Here is a 26,167-nt window from a genome sequence, read left to right on the forward strand (position 1 = left end):
ACATCGGCCTCTTTCGCCTCCTGCATTCCCGGCTCTTCCGCTACTCCAAATAGAGCTAACCCCCAGCTTGGTTTGACCCGGGCATTCACCACCTGCGAGATCACTCCCGTCACTCCCTTCCAATGTCCTTCCAGTGCCGGGCACGCCCAAAACATATGTGCGTGGTTTGCCGGGCTCCCGCCACACCTCCCACATCTGTTCTCCACTCCAAAGAACCTGCTCAATCTTGCCCCCGTTATGTGTGCTCTATGTAGCACCTTAAATTGAATCAGGCTAAGCCTGGCGCATGAGGAAGAGGAGTTTACCCTGCTTAGGGCAACAGCCCACATACCCTCCTCTATCTCCTCCCCTAGTTCTTCTTCCCACTTTCCCTTTAGTTCTCCCACCGACTCCTCCCACTCTTCCCTCATCTCTCTGTAAATCTCTGACACCTTGCCCTCTCCGACCCACACCCCTGAAAGCACCCTGTCCTGTATCCCCTGTGTCGGGAGCAACGGAGATTCCCTCACCTGTTGTCTAGTAAACGCCCTCACCTGCATATATCTCAAGAAATTTCCCCGGGGTAACTTATACTTTTCCTCCAATGCTCCCAAAAGTCCCACCTATAAATAAATCTCCCACCTTCCTAATTCCCAACTGGTACCAGCTCTGAAATCCTCCATCCATTCTTCCTGGGGCGAACCTATGGTTGTTCCTGATAGGGGACCCCACCAGGGCTCCCCGCACCCCTCTCTGTCGCCTCCACTGTCCCCAAATGTTCAGTGTTGCCGCCACCACCGGGCTCGTGGTATACTTTTTAGGTGAGAGCGGTAGCGGTGCCGTCACCAGCACCTCTAAACTCGTCCCTTTACAGGACTTTCTCTCCAGTCTTTTCCACGCCGCTCCCTCACCCTCCATCATCCATCTACGTATCATTGCCACATTGGCGGCCCAATAATAATCTCCCAAGTTCGGTAGTGCCAGTCCTCCTCTATCCCTACTACGCTGAAGGAACCCCCTCCTTACTCTCGGAACTTTCCCTGCCCACACAAAGCTCGTGATGCTCCTATCTATTTTATTAACAAAGGTCCTGGTGATTAATATAGGGAGACATTGAAATACAAATAAGAACCTCGGGAGGACCATCATCTTAATTGCTTGCACCCTGCCCGCCAGCGATAAAGGCTGCATGTCCCACCTTTTGAAGTCCTCCTCCATTTGTTCTACCAGCTGTGTCAAATTAAGTCGGTGCAAGGTTCCCCAGCTCCTAGCGATCTGAATCCCCAGGTATCGGAAGTTTCTTTCCACTTTCCTTAGCGGTAAGCCTTCTATCTCTCTATTCTGGTCCCCTGGATGTATCACAAATAATTCACTCTTCCCCATGTTTAGCCTATACCCAGAGAATTCCCCGAACCTCCTCAAAATTCGCATAACCTCTATCATCCCCCCCGCTGGGTCCGACACGTATAGCAATAGGTCATCCGCGTATAAGGAGACTCGATGTTCTTCTCCCCCTCTAATCACCCCTCTCCATTTCCTGGAGTCTCTCAACGCCATGGCCAGAGGTTCAATTGCCAACGCAAACAACAATGGAGACAGCGGGCATCCCTGTCTTGTTCCCCTATATAATCGGAAATACTCCGATCTATGTCGACCTGTAACTACGCTTGCCGTTGGTGCCCCATAAAGAAGTCTAACCCAGCGAATAAACCCGTTCCCAAACCCAAACCTCCTTAACACTTCCCATAAATACTCCCACTCCACCCTATCAAATGCCTTCTCTGCGTCCATTGCCGCCACTATCTCTGCCTCCCCCTCCACTGGGGGCATCATTATCACCCCTAATAGTCGTCGCACGTTAACATTCAGTTGTCTCCCTTTTACGAACCCGGTCTGGTCTTCGTGCACCACCCCCGGGACACAGTCCTCTATCCTCGATGCCAGTACCTTTGCCAGCAACTTGGCGTCCACGTTCAATAGTGAAATAGGTCTATAGGACCCGCACTGCAACGGATCTTTGTCTCTCTTCAAAATTAGCGATATCGTCGCCTCCGACATCGTCGGGGGTAGAGTCCCCCCTTCCCTGGCCTCATTGAACGTCCTCGCCATCAACGGGGCTAACAAGTCCACATATTTTCTGTAGTATTCCACCGGGAACCCGTCCAGCCCCGGAGCCTTCCCTGCCTGCATGCTTCCCAGTCCCTTAATAACCTCATCCACCTCAATCGGCGCCCACAGGCCTGCCACCTCCCGCTCCTCCACTTTCGGGAACCTCAATTGGACCAGGAACCGCCGCATCCCCTCCTCTCCCCCTGGGGGTTGAGACCTATACAGTTCCTCATAAAAGGTCTTAAACACCTCATTTATCTTTCCTGGCCTTCGCACAGTGTCTCCCCTTTCATCCCTAATTCCTCCTATCTCCCTCGCTGCTGCCCTCTTTCGCAGTTGGTGCGCCAACAGGCGACTAGCCTTGTCCCCATATTCGTACCTCCTCCCCTGTGCCTTCCTCCACAGTACCTCCGCCTTTCTGGCGGTCGGAAGGTCAAACTCGGTCTGGAGTCGTCTCCTCTCCCTGTACAGCTCCTCCTCCGGGGTCTCTGTAAATTTCCTGTCCACCCTTAAAATTTCCCCCAGTAATCTATCCCTTTCCTTGGCCTCTGTTTTCCTTTTGTGGGCCCCAATAGAGATCAGCTCTCCTCTGACCACCGCTTTTAGTGCTTCCCAGACCACTCCCACAGGGACCTCGCCGTCGTCATTGACCTCCAGGTATCTCTCAATACACCCCCTCACTCTTGCACACACTCCTTCATCTGCCATCAGTCCCACATCTAATCGCCAGAGTGTTCTCTGCTCCCTGTCCTCTCCTACTTCCAGGTCCACCCAATGTGGGGCATGATCCGAAACCGCTATGGCTGAGTATTCAGCTTCTTCCACCCTAGAGATAAACGACCTCCCTAAAACAAAAAAATCTATCCGGGAGTACACTTTATGGACATGGGAGAAGAAGGAATACTCCCTAGCCCTAGGTCTTAGAAATCGCCATGGATCCACTCCCCCCATTTGGTTCATAAACCCCTTAAGTACCTTGGCCGCTGCCGGCCTTCTTCCGGTCCTTGATCTGGATTTATCTAGCCCCGGGTCCAGCACCGTATTGAAGTCCCCTCCTAAAATCAAATTTCCTGCCTCCAGGTCCGGTATACGCCCCAGCATCCGTCTCATGAATCCCGCATCGTCCCAATTTGGGGCATACACATTAACCAACGTGACCTCCATTCCCTCCAGCCTACCACTCACCATTATATATCTACCTCCGCTATCTGCTACGATGTTCTTTGCTTCAAATGCTACCCGTTTACCCACCAAAATGGCCACCCCTCTGTTCTTTGCGTCCAGTCCTGAGTGGAACACCTGTCCCACCCATCCTTTCCTTAGCCTATCTTGGTCCGCCACCTTTAGGTGCGTCTCTTGGAGCATAGCCACGTCTGCCCTTAGTCCTTTCAAATGCGCGAGCGCTCGGGCCCCTTTTATCGGTCCATTCAGGCCTCTCACGTTCCACGTGATCAGCCTCACTAGGGGGCTACCTGCCCCCCTCCAGTGTCGACTAGCCATTACCTTCTCTAGGCCAGTCCCATATCCCGCCTCCGCGCTCCCGCTCGCTCCCCCAGCGTCGCACACCGTCCCCGACCACCCACTCTTTAGCCATTCCCTTTTGGATTTCCGCAGCAGCAACCCAGTTGTCCCCTTCCCCCCCCCTCCCGCTAGATCCCTATCTAGCTTGATTGTTCCCCCCATATCGCTTCCGTAAGTCAGCTGACTTCAACTGACCCCGGCTACTCCTGCTCACTCCTCGACCCCCCCCGGTGTGAGGGAACTCCCATCCGCCTTGCGCCTGTTTTCCCGCCTTATTCTTTCTGGCGCAGGAACACCCCTTTACCTGACCCGCCTCTTATGGCGCAGCTCCCTTTCCCCTCCCCCTCCCCTTCCCCATTCTCCGACTATGTCTCGTCTTTCCCCCCTCACCGGCGCCCACATGTCCCCAGTGTCTCCCCCCTTCCAGGTTTACTTCTCGATTAACTTTCACCATAACATTAACAAAACAATAACAATAATAAGTCCCTGCGGCATCAGTCCCTCAGTTCCGGTCCAGTTTCCCTTCTTGAATAAAGGTCCATGCTTCCTCCGCCGTCTCAAAATAATAGTGTCTCTCCTGATACGTGACCCATAGTCTTGCCGGCTGCAGCATCCCAAACTTCACCTTCTTTTTGTGCAAAACCTCTTTGGCTCGGTTGAAGCTCGCCCTCCTTCTCGCCACCTCCGCACTCCAATCCTGGTATATCCGTACCACCGCATTCTCCCATCTGCTACTCCGCACCTTTTTAGCCCATCTCAGGACCTCTTCTCTGACCTTAAGGCGGTAGAATCGCACGATTATCGCCCTCGGTGGTTCTCCCGCTTTTGGTCTTCTCGCCGGGATCCGACCTGCCCACTCCACCTCCATGGGGCCCGCAGGGGCCTCAGCACCCATCAGTGAGCTCAGCATCTTACTTGCGTACGCTCCACAGTCCACTCCTTCCACACCCTCAGGGAGACCTAGTATCCTAAGGGTCTTCCTTCGCGCTCCGTTTTCAAGGGCCTCGATCCTTTCAGCACACTTTTTATGAAGTGCCTCGTGCGTCTGAGTCTGAACCGCCAGGCCCAGGACCTCGTCCTCAATACCTGACACCTTCTGCTCCACCACGCGAAGCTCAGTCTCCTGGGTCTTTAAAGTCTCCTTAAGCCCCTCAATTGCCTGTAGCATCGGGGTCAGTACCTCCTTCTTCAGCAGGTCCACGCACCGTCTCACGACCTCGTCCTGCTCAGGCCCCCATGTCGCCTGCGATTTCTCCGCCGCCATTTTGTCTTCCACTCCCTCTGACCTTATGGTCGAAGATTCTTCAGGCTGCAGCCGCCGCCGCCGGTTTTTTCCTTAGTCGTTCCCTTCCCACACACCCCACACCGGGTTGCTCAGCCGAAAAAATCCCCGTTGGGGCTCTTAAAAGAGCCCGAAGGTCCGTCGGAGCTGGAGCCGCCGAAACGTGCGGCTAGCTAGGCATCACCGCAACCGGAAGTCAGAGTTCAAGTTAATGGCGTTGTGTTGCGACGGTTAAATGTTATGTCAGTGAATTGTAGGGGTTGGATTGTTGGGTTTGTTTTGGAGTTTCTTTCTCTGGGACAGGGTGGAAGGGAGCGAGAGGTTTTGGCGGGGGGAGCCACCCGCGCTAGCTAACTAAAGTCAGTTAGTGAACGGGGGCTGAGGTGAGAGGGCGGCTGCGGACGTTGGAGCCTGGATAGCAGGCTTCAATGGGCCCACGAGGCGAGCAAGAGGGTGTGGAGGGATGGATGTTGGGGGATGTTTTTGTAGGGGGAGTTCGATGTTAACCATGGACAGGGGTGGGTCAGGCTTATGGGGCAGGGCCCAGTGGTATGGTGATGGTGGATAAGAAACGTGGTTTGGGGGGGGTGGGGGGTGAGAGAGACCCACAGTAAGGATAGCCACGTGGAACGTGAGAGGGTTAGGAGGTCCGGTCAAGAGGTCAAGGGTGCTTGCACATCTTAAAAGTTTGAAAGCCGATGTAGCAATGCTGCAGGAGACTCACTTGAGGGTGAAGGACCAGGTGAGACTTAAAAAGGGCTTGGTTAGCCAAGTGTTTCACTCCGGATTTGATGGAAGGGCTCGAGGGGTAGCAGTGTTGATCAGCAAAAGGGTACGCTTCCAGATGGAGAAGGTGGTGGCAGATCAGGGGAGGAAGATATGTGATTGTGGCATGTGCGCTGGAGGGGAGATTAGTGGCACTGTTAAGTGTATACTGTCCCAATTGGGACGATGTGGAATTTGCGAGGAAGGTGTTTGGGGCTATTCCCGACGTGGACACACATGGGTGGACCCTTGGAGGTTCCTGCACCCAAGGGAATGGGAGTACTCGTTTTTCTCAGCGGTCCACAAGGTATACTCGTGGATCGACTTTTTTGTGGTGGGGGAAGGCTTTGCTGGCTGGAGTCAAGGGGTCGGAATACTCTGCAATTGCAGTGTCAGATCACGCTCCACATTGGGTGGATATGGTGCTGGAGAAGGGGGCAGAGCAGAGACCGGGGTGGAAACTGGATGTGGGGCTTTTGGGGAACCAAGTGTTCTGTGAGAAAATTGAAACGGTAATTAAGGAATATGTAGGTTTCAATTGTACGGGTGAGGTGTCGAAGGCAGTCGTCTGGGAGGCTCTAAAGGCGGTGGTGAGGGGTGAGGTAATTTTGTTTAAGGCCAGGGTGGACAAAGAGGAGAGGTTGGAGCGGCAGAGGGTAATAGATGAGATATTGGAGGTAGATAGGAGGTATGCAGAGGATGGGGACCCGGCGAAGCTGGAAAAGAGGAAGGAACTACAGGCGAGCTTCGACCGACTGTCCACCAGGATGGCGGTGCGCCAACTGAGACGAGCAAGGGGTGCAGTTTATGAACATGGAGATAAGTATGTTAGCAGGTCAGCTCCAGAGGGAGGCAGCGGCAAGGGAAATTCTTCAGGTGAAGGATAGGGCAGGGAAGTTGGCCCCAGTGGTGGCCCCAGTGCTGATTAACAAGGTTTTTGAGGAGTTTTATGAGAGGTTGTACAAGTCAGAGCCACCCGGGGGAGACAGTGAGATGCAGGAATTTCTAGATGAGTTGGAGTACCCGAGGCTAGGGGAGGGGGACAGGGCTACATTAGAAGGAGCAATAGTGGAGCAGGAGATAAAGGATGCGATTGGGAGGATGCAATCGGGGAAGGTGGCAGGACAGGATGGGTTTCCGGTGGAATATTATAAAAAATTTAAGGATAGGTTGACACCCCTGATGGTGGGGATGTTTGACAAGGCGATAGGGAAGGGGGTGTTGCCGCAAGCCTTGGGGCAGGCATCGATTTCACTGTTGCTAAAAAAAGATAAGGATCCGACGGAGTGAGGGTCGTATCGGCCCGTATCACTTCTGAATGTGGACACAAAAGTGTTGGCGAAGGTACTGGCGGGTAGGCTGGAGGAGTGCGTCCCGAAGGTGATAGGGGAGGATCAGACGGGGTTCGTGAAAGGGAGGCAGATGTTTTCGAACATTAGGAGGGTTTTGAACGTTGTTATGGCACCGGCGGAAGGGAAGGAAACAGAGGTAGTTGTGGCATTGGACGCCGAGAAGGCGTTTGATCAGGTAGAATGGGGGTACCTGATGGCAGTTCTGGAGCGGTTTGGGATTGGACCAAGGTTTGTGAACTGGGTAAAGCTATTATATAAGGAGCCGAAGGCGAGTGTTCGCACAAATAATATCAGTTCAAGATACTTTTCTCTCCACCGTGGGACGAGACAGGGATGTCCTATGTCCTCCTTGCTGTTTGCACTTGCGATTGAGCCGTTGGCCATCGCATTGACAAGTTCGGGAGCATGGAAAGGAATAGAGCCGATGACTTGCTGCTGTATGTGTCGGAACTGAGTGCGTCGATAGGAGGAATATTGGAGCTACTGCGGGTATTTGGGTCTTTCTCGGGGTACAAGCTGAACCTGGACAAGAGTGAGTATTTTGTGGTGTCTCGGCCGGGGGTGGTGGCAGGAGTGGGGGGGCTGCCATTCTGTAGAGCAGGGACTCATTTTAGGTATCTGGGGGTGCAGGTACAACATCACTAGTTTGGTGGGGAGAGTGAAAGCCGATCTGGCAAGGTAGGACAGCCTTCCTCTGTCACTGGCGGGTCAGGTACAGGCGGTTAAAATGAATGTGTTGCCGCGATTCCTGTTTCTTTTTCAATGCTTATCGATTTTCCTGCCAAAGTCTTTTTCAGGAAGATTGAGGGAAGGATTACCTCATTCATATAGGGAGGGAAGGTGGCCAGAGTGAGAAAGGTGCTGCTGCAGAGGGGAAGGCTGAACCTGTTTTTTTTTTTTTTTTTTTTAAAATATTTTATTGAAAATTTTTGGCCAACCATCACAGTACATTGTGCATCCTTTACACAATAATATAACAATATAAATAACAATGGCCAGTTTTATAAACAAGAAATAAATAATATATAAACAAAAACAAAACTAGATGGCAACTGCCTTGTCCCGGATAAATATTCTCCAAAAATATGTTTTAACAGTTCAATATACAATTATCTACAACAACAACCTATACACATTATACTTATATATTAACATCCCTGAGAATCCCTCTGGTTCCTCCCCCCCCCCCCCCCCCCCCCCCCGGGCTGCTGCTGCTGTCTTCTTCTTTTCCATTCCCTCTATCTTTCTGTGAGGTATTCATAGATTATCATAGAATTTACAGTGCAGAAGGAGACCATTCGGTCCATCGAGTCTGCACCGACTCTTGGAAAGAGCACCCTACCCAAGGTCAACACCTCCACCCTATCCCCATAACCCAGCAACCCCACCCAACACTAAGGACAATTTTGGACACTAAGGTCAATTTATCAAGGCCATTCCACCTAACCTGCACATCTTTAGACTGTGGGAGGAAACCGGAGCACCCGGAGGAAACCCACGCACACACGGGGAGGATGTGCAGACTCCGCACAGACAGTGACCCAAGCAGGAATCGAACCTGGGACCCTGGAGCTGTGAAGCAATTGTGCTATCCACAATGCTACCGTGCTGCCCACCCGTTCGACGAACGGTTGCCACCGCCTGGTGAACCCTTGAGCCGATCCCCTTAGGACGAACTTCATCCGTTCCAGCTTTATAAACCCTGCCATGTCATTTATCCAGGTCTCCACACCCGGGGGCTTGGCTTCCTTCCACATCAACAGTATCCTGCGCCGGGCTACTAGGGACGCAAAGGCCAAAACATCAGCCTCTCTCGCCTCCTGCACTCCCGGCTCTTCTGCAACCCCAAATATTGCCAACCCCCAGCTTGGTTCGACCCGGACCCCCACTACCTTCGAAAGCACCTTTGTCACCCCCACCCAAAACCCCTGTAGTGCCGGACATGACCAGAACATGTGGGTGTGATTCGCTGGGCTTTTCGAGCATCTCGCACACCTATCCTCTACTCCAAAAAATTTGCTAAGCCGTGTTCCAGTCATATGCGCCCTGTGTAACACCTTAAATTGTATCAGGCTTAGCCTGGCACACGAGGACGATGAGTTTATCCTACTTAGGGCATCAGCCCACAGCCCCTCCTCAATCTCCTCCCCAGCTCTTCTTCCCATTTCCCTTTCAGCTCGTCTACCATAATCTCCCCTTCGTCTCTCATCTCCCTATATATGTCTGACACCTTACCGTCCCCCACCCATGTCTTTGAGATCACTCTGTCCTGCACCTCCTGCGTCGGGAGCTGCGGGAATTCCCTCACCTGTTGCCTCGTAAAAGCCCTCAGTTGCATATACCGGAATGCATTCCCTTGGGGCAACCCATATTTTTCGATCAGCGCTCCCAGACTTGCAAACGTCCCATCTACAAACAGATCTCTCAATTGCGTTACTCCTGCTCTTTGCCATGTTCCAAATCCCCCATCCATTCTCCCCGGAGCAAACCTATGATTATTTCTTATCGGGGACCACACCGAGGCTCCCGTCTTTCCCCTATGCCGTCTCCATTGCCCCCAAATTTTCAGAGTAGCCACCACCACCGGGCTTGTGGTGTATTTCTTCGGTGAGAACGGCAATGGCGCCGTCACCATGGCTTGTAGGCAGGTCCCCCTACAGGACGCCTTCTCCAATCTCTTCCACGCCGCTCCCTCCTCTTCTCCCATCCACTTACATACCATTGAGATGTTGGCGGCCCAGTAGTACTCACTCAGGCTCGGTAGCGCCAGCCCCCCCCCTATCCCTACTACGCTGCAGAAATCCCTTCCTCACTCTCGGGGTCTTCCCGGCCCACACAAAACTCATGATACTCTTCTCAATCCTTTTGAAAAAAGCCTTCGTGATCACCACCGGGAGGCACTGAAACACAGAGGAATCTCGGGAGGACCACCATTTTAACCGCTTGTACCCTCCCTGCCAATGACAGGGATACCATGTCCCATCTCTTGAAGTCCTCCTCCATCTGTTCCACCAACCGCGTTAAGTTTAACCTATGCAATGTACCCCAATTCTTGGCTATCTGGATCCCCAAGTAGCGAAAGTCCCTTGTTACCTTCCTCAGCGGTAAGTCCTCTATTTCTCTGCTCTGCTCCCCTGGATGCACCACAAACAGCTCACTTTTCCCCATGTTCAGCTTATATCCTGAAAATTCTCCAAACTCCCCAAGTATCCGCATTATCTCTGGCATCCCCTCCGCCGGGTCTGCCACATACACCAATAAATCGTCCGCGTAGAGATACCCGGTGTTCCTCTCCTCCAGAGTACTCCCCTCCACTTCCTGGAACCCCTCAATGCTATGGCCAGCGGCTCAATCGCCAGTGCAAACAATAATGGAGACAGAGGACATCCCTGCCTCGTCCCTCTATGGTGCTGAAAATACGCAGACCCCCGTCCATTCGTGACCACGCTCGCCATCGGGGCCCTATACAGCAGCTGTACCCATCTAATATACTCATCTCCAAAGCCAAATCTCCTCAACACCTCCCACAAATAATCCCACTCCACTCTATCAAATGCTTTCTCGGCATCCATCGCCACCACTATCTCCGCTTCCCCCTCTGGTGGGGGCATCATCATTACCCCTAGCAGCCTCCGTATATTCGCATTCAGCTGTCTCCCCTTCACAAACCCAGTTTGGTCCTCATGGACTACCCCCGGGACACAATCCTCTATCCTCATTGCCATTACCTTGGCCAGAATCTTAGCGTCTAGATTTAGGAGGGAAATAGGTCTATAGGACCCGCATTGCAGCGGATCTTTTTCCTTCTTTAGGAGAAGCGATATCGTTGCCTCCGACATAGTCGGGGGCAGCTGTCCCCTTTCCTTCGCCTCATTAAAGGTTCTCATCAGTATCGGGGCAAGCAAGTCCACATATTTCGTATAAAATTCGACTGGAAATCCATCCGGTCCCGGAGCCTTCCCCACCTGCATACTCCTAATTCCTTTCACTACTTCCTCTATCTCGATCTGTGCTCCCAGTCCCACCCTCTCCTGCTCCTCCACCTTAGGAAATTCCAGCCGGTCCAGGAAGCACATCATTCTCTCCTTCCCATCCGGGGGCCGAGCTTCGTATAAACATCTATAGAACGCCTTGAACACTCCATTCACTCTCTCCGCTCCCCGCTCTATCTCTCCTTCCTCATCCCTCACTCCCCCTATTTCCCTCGCGGCTCCCCTTTTCCTCAATTGATGGGCCAGCAACCTGCTCGCCTTCTCCCCAGACTCATACTGTACACCCTGTGCCTTCTTCCACTGTGTTTCTGCAGTACCCGTTGTCAGCAAGTCAAATTCTACGTGTAACCTTTGCCTTTCCCTGTACAGTCCCTCCTCCGGTGCCTCCGCATATTGCCTGTCCACCCTCAGAAGTTCTTGCAGCAACCGCTCCCGTTCCCTACTCTCCTGCTTTCCTTTATGTGCCCTTATTGATATCAGCTCCCCTCTAACCACTGCCTTCAGCGCCTCCCAGACCACTCCCACCTGGACCTCCCCGTTATCATTGAGTTCCAAGTATTTTTCAAGGCACCCTCACCCTTAGACACACCCCTTCATCTGCCATTAGTCCCATGTCCATTCTCCAGGGTGGACGCCCTTCTGTTTCCTCCCCTATCACCAAGTCTACCCAATGTGGAGCGTGATCCGAAATGGCTAGAGCCGTATACTCCGTCCCCCTCACCTTCGGGATCAACGCCCTTCCCAAAACAAAAAAGTCTATTCGCGAATAAACTTTGTGGACATAGGAGAAAAACGAAAACTCCTTACTCTTAGGTCTACTAAATCTCCACGGGTCTACTCCTCCCATCTGCTCCATAAAATCTTTAAGCAACTTGGCTGCAGCCAGCCTCCTTCCAGTCCTGGATCTCGACCTGTCCAGCCCTGGCTCCAGCACCGTATTAAAATCTCCCCCCATTACCAACTTTCCCACCTCTAGGTCCGGGATGCGTCCTAGCATGCGCCTCATAAAATTGGCATCATCCCAGTTCGGGGCATATACGTTTACCAAGACCACCGCCTCCCCCTGTAATTTGCCACTCACCATCACGTATCTGCCCCCGCTATCCGCCACTATGGTCTTTGCCTCAAACATAACCCGCTTCCCCACTAGTATAGCCACCCCCCTGTTTTTCGCATCTAGCCCCGAATGAAACACCTGCCCCACCCATCCTTTGCGTAGTCTAACCTGGTCTATAAGTTTCAAGTGCGTCTCTTGTAACATAACCACGTCTGCCTTAAGTTTCTTAAGGTGTGCGAGTACTCGTGCCCTCTTTATCGGCCCGTTCAGCCCTCTCACATTCCACGTGATCAACCGGGTTGGGGGGGCTTTTTATCCCCCCCCCCCCCTTGTCGATTAGCCATCCCCTTTTTCCAGCTCCTCATCCGGTTCCCACGCAGCTGTGTCCCCCCCCCCCCCCCCCAAGCGGTGCCCCCCCCCCGCCCACCCCACCCCATTCCGGCTCCCCCCTCTCCCCAGCAGCAGCAACCCAGTAGCTCCCCCCCTCCCACCCGCTAGATCCCCCACTAGCGTAGTTACACCCCCCATGTTGCTCCCAGAAGTCAGCAAACGCTGGCCGACCTCGGCTTCCCCCCCCCCCGTGACCTCGGCTCGCACCGTGCGACGCCCCCTCCTTCCTGCTTCCCTATTCCCGCCATGATTATCATCGCGCGGGAACAAAGCCCGCGCTTCCCTTTTGGCCCCGCCCCCCATGGCCAACGCCCCATCTCCTCCACCTCCCTTCCTCCCTCCACCACCACCTGTGGAAGAGAGAAAAGTTACCGCATCGCAGGATTAATAACATAAAACTCATCTTTCCCCCCCTTTTCGCCCCCCATACTCGCCCCACCACTTTGTTTCAAACGTTCTTTTTTAATAACCCGCTTATTCCAGTTTTTCTTCCACAATAAAAGTCCACGCCTCATCCGCCGTCTCAAAGTAGTGGTGCCTCCCTTGATATGTGACCCACAGTCTTGCCGGTTGCAGCATTCCAAATTTTATCTTCTTTTTGTGAAGCACCGCCTTGGCCCGATTAAAGCTCGCCCTCCTTCTTGCCACCTCCGCACTCCAGTCTTGATATACGCGGATCACCGCGTTCTCCCACCTACTGCTCCGAGTTTTCTTTGCCCATCTAAGGACCATCTCTTTGTCCTTAAAACGGAGGAATCTCACCACTATGGCTCTAGGAATTTCTCCTGCTCTCGGTCCTCGCGCCATCACTCGGTATGCTCCCTCCACCTCCAGCGGACCCGCCAGGGCCTCCGCTCCCATTAACGAGTGCAGCATCGTGCTCACATATGCCCCGACGTCTGCTCCTTCAGGAAGACCAAGAATCCTTAAATTATTCCTCCTCGCGTTATTCTCCAGCACCTCCAGTCTTTCCACACATCGTTTATGGTGTGCCTCGTGCATCTCCGTCTTCACCACCAGGCCCTGTATATCGTCCTCGTTAGCCTTTGCCTTCACGACCCGAAGCTCCCTCTCCTGGGTCTTTTGCTCATCCTTTAGCCCTTCGATCGCCTGTAATATCGGGGCCAACAGCTCCTTCTTCATTTCCTTTTTAAGTTCTTCCACGCAACATTTCAAAAACTCTTGTTGTTCAGGGCCCCATGTTAAACTGCCACCTTCCGTCGCCATCTTGGTTCTTGCTTGCCTTCCTTGCCGCTGCTCTAAAGGATCCACTGCAATCTGGCCACTTCCCTCAAGCTCTTGAAAGTGCATAATAAATAGTGCCCATGACTTGTAGAACCCCTCCGAGCTTCCCCTCAGTTAGAACTTGACCTTCTCAAGGGTCAAGTATTCCAACAGGTCCCCCCGCCACGCCAGTGCACTGGATGGAGAGGCTGCTCTCCATCCCAGCAGCAGGATCCGCCTTCGGGCGATCAACGAGGCGAAGGCTATGATATCTGCCTCCGCACCCGTTTCCAACCCTGGTTGGTCCGCCACCCCGAATATGGCCTGGGGACCCGGGTCCAGTTTCACACGCACCACCTTGGAAATCACCCTAAACACCTCCTTCCAGTACTCCCCTAGCTTTGGACAGGACCAAAACATATGTGATTAGCCCCGCCCCCCCCCCCCCCCCCCCGTAACGCTCACACACATGCGCCCCCCCCCCCGTAACGCTCACACACATGCGCCCCCCTCCCCCGCAACGCTCACACACATCCTCTGCTCCTTCAAAAAATCGGCTCATCCTCGCCCTCGTGAGATGCGCTCTATATACCACCTTCAGCTGTATCAGCCCCAACCTCGCACATGAGGTGGAGGCATTCACTCTCCAGAGCACCTCACACCAGACCCCCTTCTCTAGAACCTCTCCCAGCTCTTCCTCCCACTTTGCTTTGATCCCTTCCAGTGGTGCCTTCTCCTCTTCCAAAATAGCTCTGTACACCGCTGACACTGCCCCCTTCTCCAGTCCCCTTGTCGTCAACATCTCCTCCAGCAATGTGGAGGCCGGTTCCTCTGGGAAGCTCTGTATCTCCTTCCTGGCAAAACCCTGAACCTGCATGTGCCTAAATACTTCTCCCTGCTCTAGCCCATACTTCGCTTCCAGCTCCCTCAATCCTGCAAACCGGCCCCGAAGAAACAAATCTTTTAGCGTCTTAATCCCCTTCTCTTCCCATTTCCGAAAACTTCCATCCCACCTCCCTGCCTCAAATCTGTGGTTCCCCCGAATCGGCATTTCCCTTGATCCTGTCCCCAACCCGAAGTATTGGCGAAACTGCCTCCAGATTTTCAATGAAGCTGTTATTACCGGACTCCCTGAATATTTCCCCGGAGCTATCGGGAGCTGCGCTGTTGCTAGTGCCTTCAGCCCCGACCCCCTGCATAAACTCTCCTCCATTCTGACCCACTGAGAATCAACCCCTCTGACCCAGCTCCGCACTTTCTCCACGTTCGCCGCCCAGTAGTAGTACAACAGGTTCAGGAGGAGCTTCCGGGTGCGGCGATGACCAGCATAAACAATTAGAGAAAGATGCAATTTATCCAAGTTTGGAAATGAGTTACACCGATTATTCGGTGTCAAGCATGTCAAATAAAATGACAGCATATCCTTTAGTTAAGCCCATTGGGTAATAGGAGTATTTGTATTACTAACTTATTACTAGAGCTGGTTTAGGTCAGTGGGCTGGACAGCTGGTTTGTGATGCAGAACAACGCCAGCAGGGCAGTTCAATTCCTGTACCAGCTGAGAATTCTGAATTCTCCCTCTGTATACCTGTACAGCGCTGGAATGGGCTTTTCACAAGAACTTCATTGCAGTATTAATGTAAGCCTACTTGTGACAATAAAAGATTATTAATTTTATATATTTTTATGACTACATTCAGTGTCTTCAAATGAATTACCATTATTTATAGCCTTCAAATGTATTTAGCCTTTGAAAAAGAATGAGGTCGCGTATCCACTTGTTCACACCAGTAATAATGTACAATCTGGTCGGATTCAGCACAACTGCCACGAAAGTTCAAAGAATTGGAAAGACCAATTTTTTACACGGATTTAAGAATCAGTTTGTTAGATCAGCAACCACATTGGCATGATTTTACTGATTTAAGATTCTTAAAATTACATTGCACGATTGTTTTAAATTTACAAGCCCTAGCAGACACATATTTACGAAGAAAATGACTAGTGTGCACCAATGAAACTAGTAAACAGTTAAGTTTGTTTTTATAGAAATAATTTTAATATTGGGTTACTCACAGTTGGTAAGGACCAGACACTCACTAAAAGTGCATATTTTTGTGATGCACTCATTTTCAGCTGCATTAAATAAAACTGTACCAGCTTACCACTCTTGAAATCATAGAATTTACAGTGCAGAAGGAGGCCATTCGGCCCATCGAGTCTACACCGGCTCTTGGAAAGAGCACCCTACCCAAGCCCACACTTCCACCCTATCCCCATAACCCAGTAACCCCACCCAGCACCAAGGGCAATTTTGGACACGAAGGGCAATTTATCATGGCCAATCCACCTAACCTGCACATCTTTGGACTGTGGGAGGAAATCGGAGCACCCGCAGGAAACCCACGCACACACGGGGAGGATGTGCAGACTCCGCACAGACAGTGACCCAAGCCGGAATCGAACCTGGGACCCTGGAGCTGTGAAGCAATTGTGCTATCCACAATGCTACCATGCTGCCCCGCACGTTAATGTATTAATACATTAATACATTTCAAATTTAAAGAAATAAAATAATTAAGTTCTACTAAGATACGCAAATACACTGATTCATAGATGATGTTACCCAATGCACAAATGGTCATTAGAAACTTTTAAGTGTAACCTAACCAGCACAATTCCGAGTGAATGTTGGCACAATTTCTCCATTATACGCAAATCTTAAATTTTATCCCACACTCTTTTTATACTCAAGATACAAAATACATATTCCAAGTGATGCACACTTTTCCCAAACTACGCTATCTATGTTCAGCATAATGTTTCCGTGAGACAGCAAAATTTGACTACTTTCATAGTAAATTGATGTATAATAACCAGCTTTCTTTAACCAGCAGACAACTTTTAAAATGGTCCTCCTTTTGGGAACTCTCAAACTGGGGCCAAAGGCAGATTTTGTTTTAAGGCAAACAGTGTACTGTAACTGGCCTGGCAAGATGCATCAGTAATTCTGATGACCTTGGCTTTTGTCCCCATCTGTTTCTTGTGTTACACTAGATGATTTGATTACAATCAAGAATTCACTATGCAAGATTAGCTTGCAATATCCCAAATCCCAAAATATTTTTCTACACTAATAAAAACAGAATTAGCTGGAAATTCTTAGCAAGTCTGGAAGCATCTGTGGGTAGAAAAACAGCATTAATGTTTCAGAACAATGACGTTTCATCAAGCTTCAAAACCTGAAATGTTGGGTTAGATTTTTGCTGGCAAGGTGGATAGTTTATTTCCCAACTCAACAGGCCTGCCTCAATAGAAAAGATCCCAACACACACAATTTTCATTCTGGGGAGGTGGAGGCGTGATTGAGACAGGCCCGGTGACCCTCAAGGAGCCTAAAGGTGGGCAGGTGGCGAGGCGGACTGGCTGGAAGGACTACCTCATTTTCTGATACCATGTCCCAGTTGTTTTAAAAAGTATCCGGCTCTCCAGCCCACACCACTCATACCCACTCCCTCCCCTCTATGTCCACTCACCCAGTACATACTGAACCAGTGAGCCATATAATAACAATGGAAAGTCTTGAAAAGTTGAGAACAAAACACCCATTCAGAAAACCACTTTGAAAGAAACTGACTCGGCGTAGCCATTCATTTTTTTTTTTTAAATTTAGAGTACCCAATTCATTTTTTCCAATTAAGAGGCAATTTAGCGTGGCCAATCCATCTAGCCTGCACATCTTTGGGTTGTGGGGGTGAAACCCACACAAACACGGGGAGAATATGCAAACTCCACACTGACAGTGACCTAGAGCCAGGATCGAACCTGGGACCCCGGCGCCGTAAGGCATCAGGGCTAACCCACTGGCGCCATCGTGCTGCCCCACAGAGCCATTCATAATATCAAAAACAGAATTTTTCCCTCACTTCACATCTCTTAACCTTGTTCAAATAAATAGATATTTACAAGACAGAACAAAGAAAGAGTAAATTATAACATCAAAGTTGTCGATTAAAGCAAACACTCCACTTTCACCTGTCAAAGCAGAACCTCTGCAGAGTTAAGCCATTTGAGTGTTTTGGAACTCAGTCAAGCATTTAGAATGAGGCCATCGAGAAACTGCAGTAACAGAGATAGCCAGACAGATGTTTCTCCAAATGTTAATATATGGCTCATTGGTTCTCTACCTAGCACTTACTGAGTGAGTGGGCATGGGGGGAAAGACACTTTAAATGTACCTTTCAAAGGGTTGCAGAATCACGACTCTTCTGAGGGGCAAACCATGAGTCTTCCAGAAGCTGTTCCGACTCCACAAACATTGTGGAATACGAATGTCTACACCCACAATGGAGCTAGAAAGGTTGGAAGTTTAGGGTGCGGGCTCCCTGCCCACTGGCACAACTCCACGGAAATCCAGGCCTTTAGCTTTATTTCTCTCCCTGCTGATACCACCGGGCACGAGTATCTCCAGCATTTTGCTTTTATTTCAGATTTCCAACATCTGTAAGTATTTTGCTTTTGTATTAGTCTTCACACTAATTTTTCAAATCACCATTACAAGGAACACCAAAACACAAGAAAAGTTTACACGAGAAAAAGATTGAAAAAGATCTTCAGAGTACAACAAATCCCTTTTTTTGTATTGAACATTCCAAGGCTGTTTCCATGGTAACACTTATTACATGCAGCTGTTAGCCTAAAAACAGACATGGCAACATATGCTTGGCTCAGCCTTCGATTTACCCTCCAGATGATATAAGCCCAATGTCTCAGCACATTCATTGTAACTGTTCTGTACGACTACCAGCTTGCCTGTTTACTAGCTTCATTCAGCACCAAAACAAAACCATAATATTTGACGATGAAATAGATGATGTCGATTATTTTGCAGCAATCTTGGGTACAAAAAATCATAATAGCATTGCCAATTATGTCTTCTATGTACCCAATCAAGAACTTCCAGCAACTACATACTGTAAACACTTTTCTTGCTTCAATTAAAACCCTGTTAGATTACAAGTAAAATCTTTGATAAAGGTCCTCCCCGGGAACTATGTTGGTGGGAAACTCTTTCAAAGGTCTGAAGCTTAATACAAATGAGCAACCATTTTCCAATTAAAATAACACTACCATTGCATCGGCTAATGAATACGTACAAAGAAAGATGCCTCAAATGGCTCAGTTAATTAAAGCTGTGCCTTTTAAACCAGATTAATTTGAATTAGCTGATCTGACAGTATCTGTGGAGAGAAACAGTTAACGTTTCAGGTCTAAATTACCCTTATACGGAACTGAAGGTAGAAATGTAAAGAGTTATATAATTGGAAAGGAGATGGAAGGGGAGGGGCAAAGTAGATATTGACAAATGTGGGAGTGTTAATGGTGTCATTAAGAGATGAAGAATAGGGTGGCATGTGGCGCAGTAGTTAACACTGGGACTGCGGCGCTGAGGACCCGGGTCAAATCCCGGCCCTGGGTCACTGTCCGTGTGGAGTTTGCACATTCTCCCCATGTCTGCGTGGGTTTCACCCCCGCAACCCAAAGATGTGCTGGTTAGGTGGATTGGCCATGCTAAATTTCCCTTAATTGGAAAAGAAGAAGAATTGGCTATTCTAAAAAAAAATTTATTTATTTTTAAATGGGATGAACAGTGATAATAGTGGCAAACGGTGAGATAACAGAATGGGAGTAACTGAACAGCAAGGACAGGTGGCATGTGGGGGAGGAGTGGGTGGGGTTGTGTTGGAGCCAGCCAAGGAGCTGAATAATAATTAACAAACTACAAAAAGGGGGCAGTGAGTTGGTTAAGATCGAGGGGGAAGTTTACTGTCTAAGTTATTGAACTCCATGTGGAACCCAGAAGGCTGTGTCAACATTGGTCATTAACTCGGTTTCTCTCCACAGACACTGCCAGACCTGCAGTTTTTCCCGCATTTTCTGTTTTAATTTCATATTTCCAGCATCTGTAGTATTTTGCGTTCGTTGATAGGTTAGCTGACCCGTCAGGAAACACGAGGTCCAGACGGACAAGAAAATCAACGAGTTCCTCCCCCCCACCACTGATTGATAGCCAGTGACACCTCCTGGAAATACACCATCTAATTGTGTATAGGATCAGATTGAACATCAATACTTAAAGAGTTAAAATATTCTGACACTGCAGTCCTATATTTAGAGATGAAAAATCGTCATTTGAACAAAATAACAGAGTGACCACTGACCACAAACCGACAGTCCAGCAAGGAATCAACGGCTTTCACACAGGAGAAGAAAATTAGTTGGAGTGACAAATTAGAAGAGAAAATGTGAATTCTGTAAAATGGATCACAGCAACTACAAATACCTCGATAGAGCCACTGTAACAACACAGTGGCATCAATTTATTTTCAATCTTATCTTTCAGGGACATAATTTCCATGTTTTTAATTTATTCTTAGGATGTGGATGTTGTTAGCAAGATTATATTTACTGTCCATTCTTGGTTGTCCACGAAGTGGTAGGAGTGAGCTTTCTTCCTTAACCGCTAAACTCCGACTAGCAAAGCTACTCCCACAGTACTCGGGAGAAAGATATTCCTGGATTTTACCCAGCGACAAGGAAGGTTGATGTTAGGAATTGGAGGGGATTCTGGAGATTATGTTATTCCTGTGCACTTGCTGCTCTGGCCCTTCCGATGATGGAGCTCATGGGTTTGTTGGTGTTGTCAAAGCTAAGGTGAGTGGACCCTATGTTAAGTATCCAAACCCATATAAATAGGCTCAGGTTTTAGTCAGCATTATTGTTAACATTATTCTGCCATTTTACCATTTTATTCAATTCAAAGTTATCACAATTCTAATTACACTAATTGTATTTGGACTGGATAAGTTTTAAATTTATATTAATGGTAAATTTGAAATGCATTATGTTAGATTTTATTTGAATAATAAGACTAATATATGATCTGAGCCCATAAATTGAATGCTTTTGCATGGATAAGTCCTTTAATGAACAAACTTTTATTTATATATGGCACCATATCACATCCTCAAGTAATTCCAATGCCCTTTACACCCAATTGATTATTTTGCAGTACAGCGACTGTTATGTCAATAAATATAAGCAGCCAACTTGCATACAGCAAATGGTCAGATAAAGTTTCTGGTAGTGTAGGCCAAGAGAGAAGAACGTTGACCAAGTATTGCCAAAGGATCATTTGCATCCAGGTGCTAAATGTAAAAGACAACACCGTCCAATCTTCATAGAGTAAAAATTGGAAATGTGATGTTTCCCTTTAAAACAGCTGTACAAAAGGACAGTTCAAACAGCTAAAATGTAAGATGAACTTAGAATGGAAGACAACCTTAATCATTAAAGATGTACTTGATCAAATGCACAACCTAGGAATCATTGAAACAGCACAAGACTTTGCCTGGACCAGTTAAAATTCCTATTTTAACAGTTCAAATGCAGCTGTTTTACAACTAATTTCAAATAACCTCAAACCTAAATTAGTTTGTCCTCTCAGCAAAGAGGTTGTGATATAAATGGAGTTTTCTAAATTTGTATACAAAAGTTGTGCAAGAAAGATACCAAATGTAAATACCATCAAATCATAATTTTTATAAGCAAACTTTGCTGAGGGCATGTCCTTTATTGAGCTACTGCAACCATATATCAAATGGACAAAATGCATCATTTAAATTATTATGGCAAAATCAATAAGCTAATTGTACACGGTGCTTGAAATATTTGATAAATCGCACTTCATTCTTGGGTTTAGATTAGGATTCTTCTTAAAGTCAGTTATTAAACACCCTGGCCTATGTAATTTCTTGAGTATTTTACAAAATTAATGTAATGGCAAGTTCTACAGACATTCAAAAATTTTAGCAGTCATGTGTATATTGTAGTAATTATTATGCCTGCCTTCCTCTGTACCAAACTTCAGCTATTTCTTTGAACAAATTAGTACACTGAAAGTACATAGCATGCCCATCAATCTGCGAAAATAAAGTTAGTTTAACATTTCATGAAAAGATTATTTGTTGTTAGTTATGTTCACATATGAACATACAATTTGGGAGTATATGGCCGTTTGGTTGCTTGAGCCTGCTCTGTCATTCAATAAGATTGTGTCTGATAACATCCCCCGATACCTTTAGAATCCCTGGTTCGTTATCAATCCATCCACCTCTGCTGTAAAAATATACAATTACCTCACTTCTATCACTCTCTGGGGAAGAGAACACAGACTTAAAATTCAAAGATAAAATTCTGCACAGCCTCTACCAAATCCATACCCACCTTTCTGGGAGCTTGATATTTAAATCTTCCCAATCAGGTTCCTGCCTCTGCCACAGTATTGAAATAGCTCCTGTCAAAATCACAAATGTTGTGACTTTGTGATTGAGAAAGGGGAACTATCCCTCCAGATCCTATCTGCTGCCTTTGACACAGTTACCCACATAATCCACCCCCAACACCTTTCTACCATCCAGTTTGATGAGAATGCATTCACTGATTCCATTCATATCTATCTAGTTCAATCCAAAGACTCACCAGTAATGGCTTCTCTTTCTGCTCCTAAGGATGTAACCTTGGTCACCTTTTTCTCATCTACACGGTGACATCAGCCAAAAACACATCAAATTCCACATGTATGCAGATGATACCCAGTTCTGCCTCATCACCTCTCTCTCTATTATTTCACTATTTCTACGTTATCAGACTTGTCCAACAGCCAGAACTAGAGGAGCTAAATTTCTTTCAACTAAATATTGGGACCACCAAAGCCATTGTCTTTGGTTCCCACCACAAACTTTGTTCCTTTGCCGGACAACATCTGTGGCTGAACCAGATTGTTCCCAGCTCCAGCATCTCATCTGACTCATAGTTAAGCTTTGACAACACACTGCTTCATCAAGACTCCTTATTTCCACTTGCATTAAACTCCCAATTCCATGCCTCATCTTCCATTGAAACCCACATCCATGTCTGTGTTATCTCCAACCATGACAATTACAAAACCCTTGGCCAGCTTTTCACATTGGCCCTTGTACTAACTCATCATGGTGTTGTGCTGCAGCAGTGCTAACCACTGTGCCAGCATGCCACCCTCCGGTACTTGCACTCTTCCAATTCCGGCCTCTCGAGCATGCCCAATTTTAAAATCACTCCATCAATGTAATTCCATCATTATTCCTCCTTAAAACCTAAATCTTTGACACAGCTTTCAGCCATCCACTCCTTATGTTATGTGGCCAGGTGCCAAATTTTGTTGTGCAATGTTGCTGTGAAGCAGCCTTGGGAGGGTTTTTTTTTTTCAAAACTACCTGGAGGTGCTTTATAAATAGAAAATGTTTATTGTCTCCTGTTATGAGCAGTTGGCGTTGTTGAACCTAGTTGTAATTTCAGATTTCCAATGTTCTTAATTTCCTACCAGTTCGTCGAGAAAAATGGCACGGTCTGTCTATTTAAAGTCCCCACATGAAGTATATGGTGATTATTATTCCCATACCTGGCCCTCAGTCAACCTGCTGCAGGAACAGAGCTGGTGATCACTCACTGGGGGTATTGTGTACTTGTACAAACAGACTGAGCCGCCCTCCTTTCACACCCATTGGACCACTTTCACCTCCACCTTCTCCTTCCAGAGCCATTCCCTTCACTATTGGTGAATGGAAATGTCAATCATTGCTAAAAACCTGCCGTCTCTCCACCCAAAGTCCTTCCGTTCAGGTTAGGTTGACTGCTACAATTCTGGAGGCCTACACTTTCACACAAATCAGACCGAGTGTTTTCTCGAAATACTCGGCAGAAATAACCATTTTGTCGCATCTCAGGGTAACGGAATAAAACAAATCAGACCTCCCGGTCCTTCAGGCCCAAGAGCAGCACCTCTTCCATCAGGGTCAGGCGAGTTTCTTTCGAGTCGCCTTTCTCGTCCTCCTGGTCCTGCTCAACCCGCCGCTCCTCATCGTCGTCGGGGATTTTCTCCGCGTTCCTCGAAGCTTCGGTTTTCCTTTGGACGAGGCCGGAGCTCCTCTGGGTGAGAGTCGACATGGCTGGAGGAGGATTGGGGAGAGGGGGGACGCAGCAGCAGCAGCCACTGGTGCTTCTGTCCTGTCAGCAATGAGGCTTCATAAATTTAACACGGAGGGGGAGCGGTTGTTTTCGCTCAATGCAGACAGTTATAAAAACTCCGTGGGAGGGGGAGGGGAAAGCCGAGAATGCCGTCACTACATTTACTTTCCAGCAATATGGCGGCGAGTCGGCCCCGGTGACGTCACAGTGGGCTGTGACAGGCGCCGCCGAGTCCTCAAAGAGGCGGCCGGAGGGGGGGGCGGAGCCCGGGGTGGTGGGGGGGCGGAGCCCGGCGTGTTAGGAGGCAGGGCTCGTAGAGGGGGCGGAGCTCGCGACAGGTGTCGGGGAAGGGGGGGAGGAGCTAGCGGCGATGGCAGTGGATAACCACAGCTGGTAGGCCTCGCTCTGCATCGCGAAACAGCTGTCCAGCCAACTGAGCTGAAACTACTCCAGGTGTATTTAACCCCCAACCTGGTAAGGCAGTGACACCTCAATCAATGTGGATCCCACTTCTGACACCAATCAGCATTTTGCATTGATACAGCAAATCTTACACCAAATTGTGGTAGTTGACAACTGATGGGATAACGCACTCCCACTGTGTGCATGATTAACTCTATATTTGGTCCAACATTTGCTGGAAAATATTTTTCAGGATTTTTACTCCTGGGAATATATTTCATTTGCATTTGAACCTGTCTGAACAGGTATTACAGCTTTGGTTTCTGAACCCAACTTGGCAGCTTGTTCTTATCATAGATTATCATAGAATTTACAGTGCAGAAGGAGGCCATTCGGCCCATCGAGTCTGCACCGGCTCTTGGAAAGAGCACCCTACCCAAGGTCAACACCTTCACCCTATCCCCATAACCCAGTTACCCCACCCAACACTAAGGGCAATTTTGGACACTAAGGGCAATTTATCATGGCCAATCCACCTAATCTTTGGACTGTGGGAGTAAACCGGAGGAAACCCACGCACACACGGGGAGAATGTGCAGACTCCCCACAGACAGTGACCCAAGCCGGAATCGAACCTGGGACCCTGGAGCTGTGAAGCAATTGTGCTATCCACAATGCTACCGTGCTGCCTAATATAGTGGTTAGCACTGTTGCTTCACAGCGCCAGGGACCCGGGTTCCATTCCCGGCTTGGGTCACTGTCTGTACGGAGTCTGCACGTTCTCCTCCTGTCTGCGTGGGTTTCCTCCGGGTGCTCGGTTTCCTCTCACAAGTCCCGAAAGACGTACTTGTTGGGTGAATTGGACATTCTGAATCCTCCCTCCGTGTACCCGAACAGGCGCTGGAGTGTGGTGACGAAAAATAATTTTTATTAAAGGTTTTCATAAAATATCAATAACAAAATGAGAAAGAAAAAAGGACCCAACAGGGTTAAGTACAAAACACAATCTAAAAAAAGCAACCCCCCAAACCCCTCCCCCTCTGTACATAAATAATAAATTAACATTAAAACCCCGACTTATCACAACAAGTATATACACCCCCTCAGACTCTCCAGTGTAAATAACAAACAAAAATAAAGTAAACCCCCCCCCCCGAGCTGCTGCTGCCATTGACCAATGTCTATCGTTCTGCCAGAAAGTCTAAGAACGGTTGCCACCGCCTAAAGAACCCTTGTCCCGACCCTCGCAAGGCGAATTTCACCCTCTCCAATTTAATGAACCCTGCCATATCGCTGATCCAGGATTCCACGCTTGGGGGCCTCACATCTTTCCACTGATGGAGAATCCTTCACCGGGCTGCCAGGGACGCAAAGGCCATAATTCCGGCCTCTTTCGCCTCCTGCACTCCCGGCTCCTCTGCCACCCCAAATATTGCGAGCCCACAGCGCGGTTTGACCCTCGATCCTACCACCCTCGACACCGTCCTCGCTACACCCTTCCAAAATTCCTCCAGCGCTGGGCATGCCCAGAACATATGGGTGTGATTTGCTGGGCCCCCTGAGCACTTCACCTAACACACCTGTCCTCACCCCCAAAGAACCAGCTCATCTTTGTCCCGGTCATGTGTGCCCTGTGCAGCACCTTAAACTGTATGAGACTGAGCCTCGCGCACGAAAAGGAAGAGTTCACCCTCCCTAGGGCATCTGCCCACGTCCCCTCTTCGATCTCCTCTCCCAACTCCTCTTCCCACTTACCTTTCAACGCCACCACCGAGGCCTCCTCCTCCTCCTGCATCACCTGGTAAGTTTCTGAGATCTTCCCCACTCCCCCAAGAGCACCCTGTCCTGTACTGTGTGTGGCAGTAGCCGCGGGAATTCCACCATCTGCCGTCTGGCAAACGCCCTTACCTGTAAGTACCTGAAGGTGTTCCCTGGGGGGGGAGCCGGTACTTCTACTCCAGCTCACCCAAGATCGCGAACTTCCCGTCCACAAACAGGTCATGTAAGCCTACTTGTGACACAAATAAAG

General features: G+C 48.9%; 1 protein-coding gene across 2 annotated transcripts in view; it reads right to left on the bottom strand.

Moving 5' to 3' along the window:
* The window catches only part of golph3a (golgi phosphoprotein 3a), a 184,583-nt gene extending 160,628 nt beyond the window's left edge, over positions 1-23,955 (bottom strand). Inside the window, exon 1 of one of the 2 annotated variants that reach the window (XM_072497208.1) lies at positions 23,521-23,955. In XM_072497208.1, the coding sequence (XP_072353309.1) occupies positions 23,521-23,715 (195 nt within the window). In that variant the 5' untranslated portion in view covers positions 23,716-23,955. The remainder of the gene's footprint in view (positions 1-23,520) is intronic. The other variant, XM_072497207.1, reaches the window with a different exon arrangement.
* Positions 23,956-26,167: the final 2,212 nt, after the last annotated feature.

This window comes from Scyliorhinus torazame, chromosome 3 (genome assembly GCF_047496885.1).
Source record: "Scyliorhinus torazame isolate Kashiwa2021f chromosome 3, sScyTor2.1, whole genome shotgun sequence".
In the NCBI taxonomy this organism is placed as follows: domain Eukaryota; kingdom Metazoa; phylum Chordata; class Chondrichthyes; order Carcharhiniformes; family Scyliorhinidae; genus Scyliorhinus; species Scyliorhinus torazame.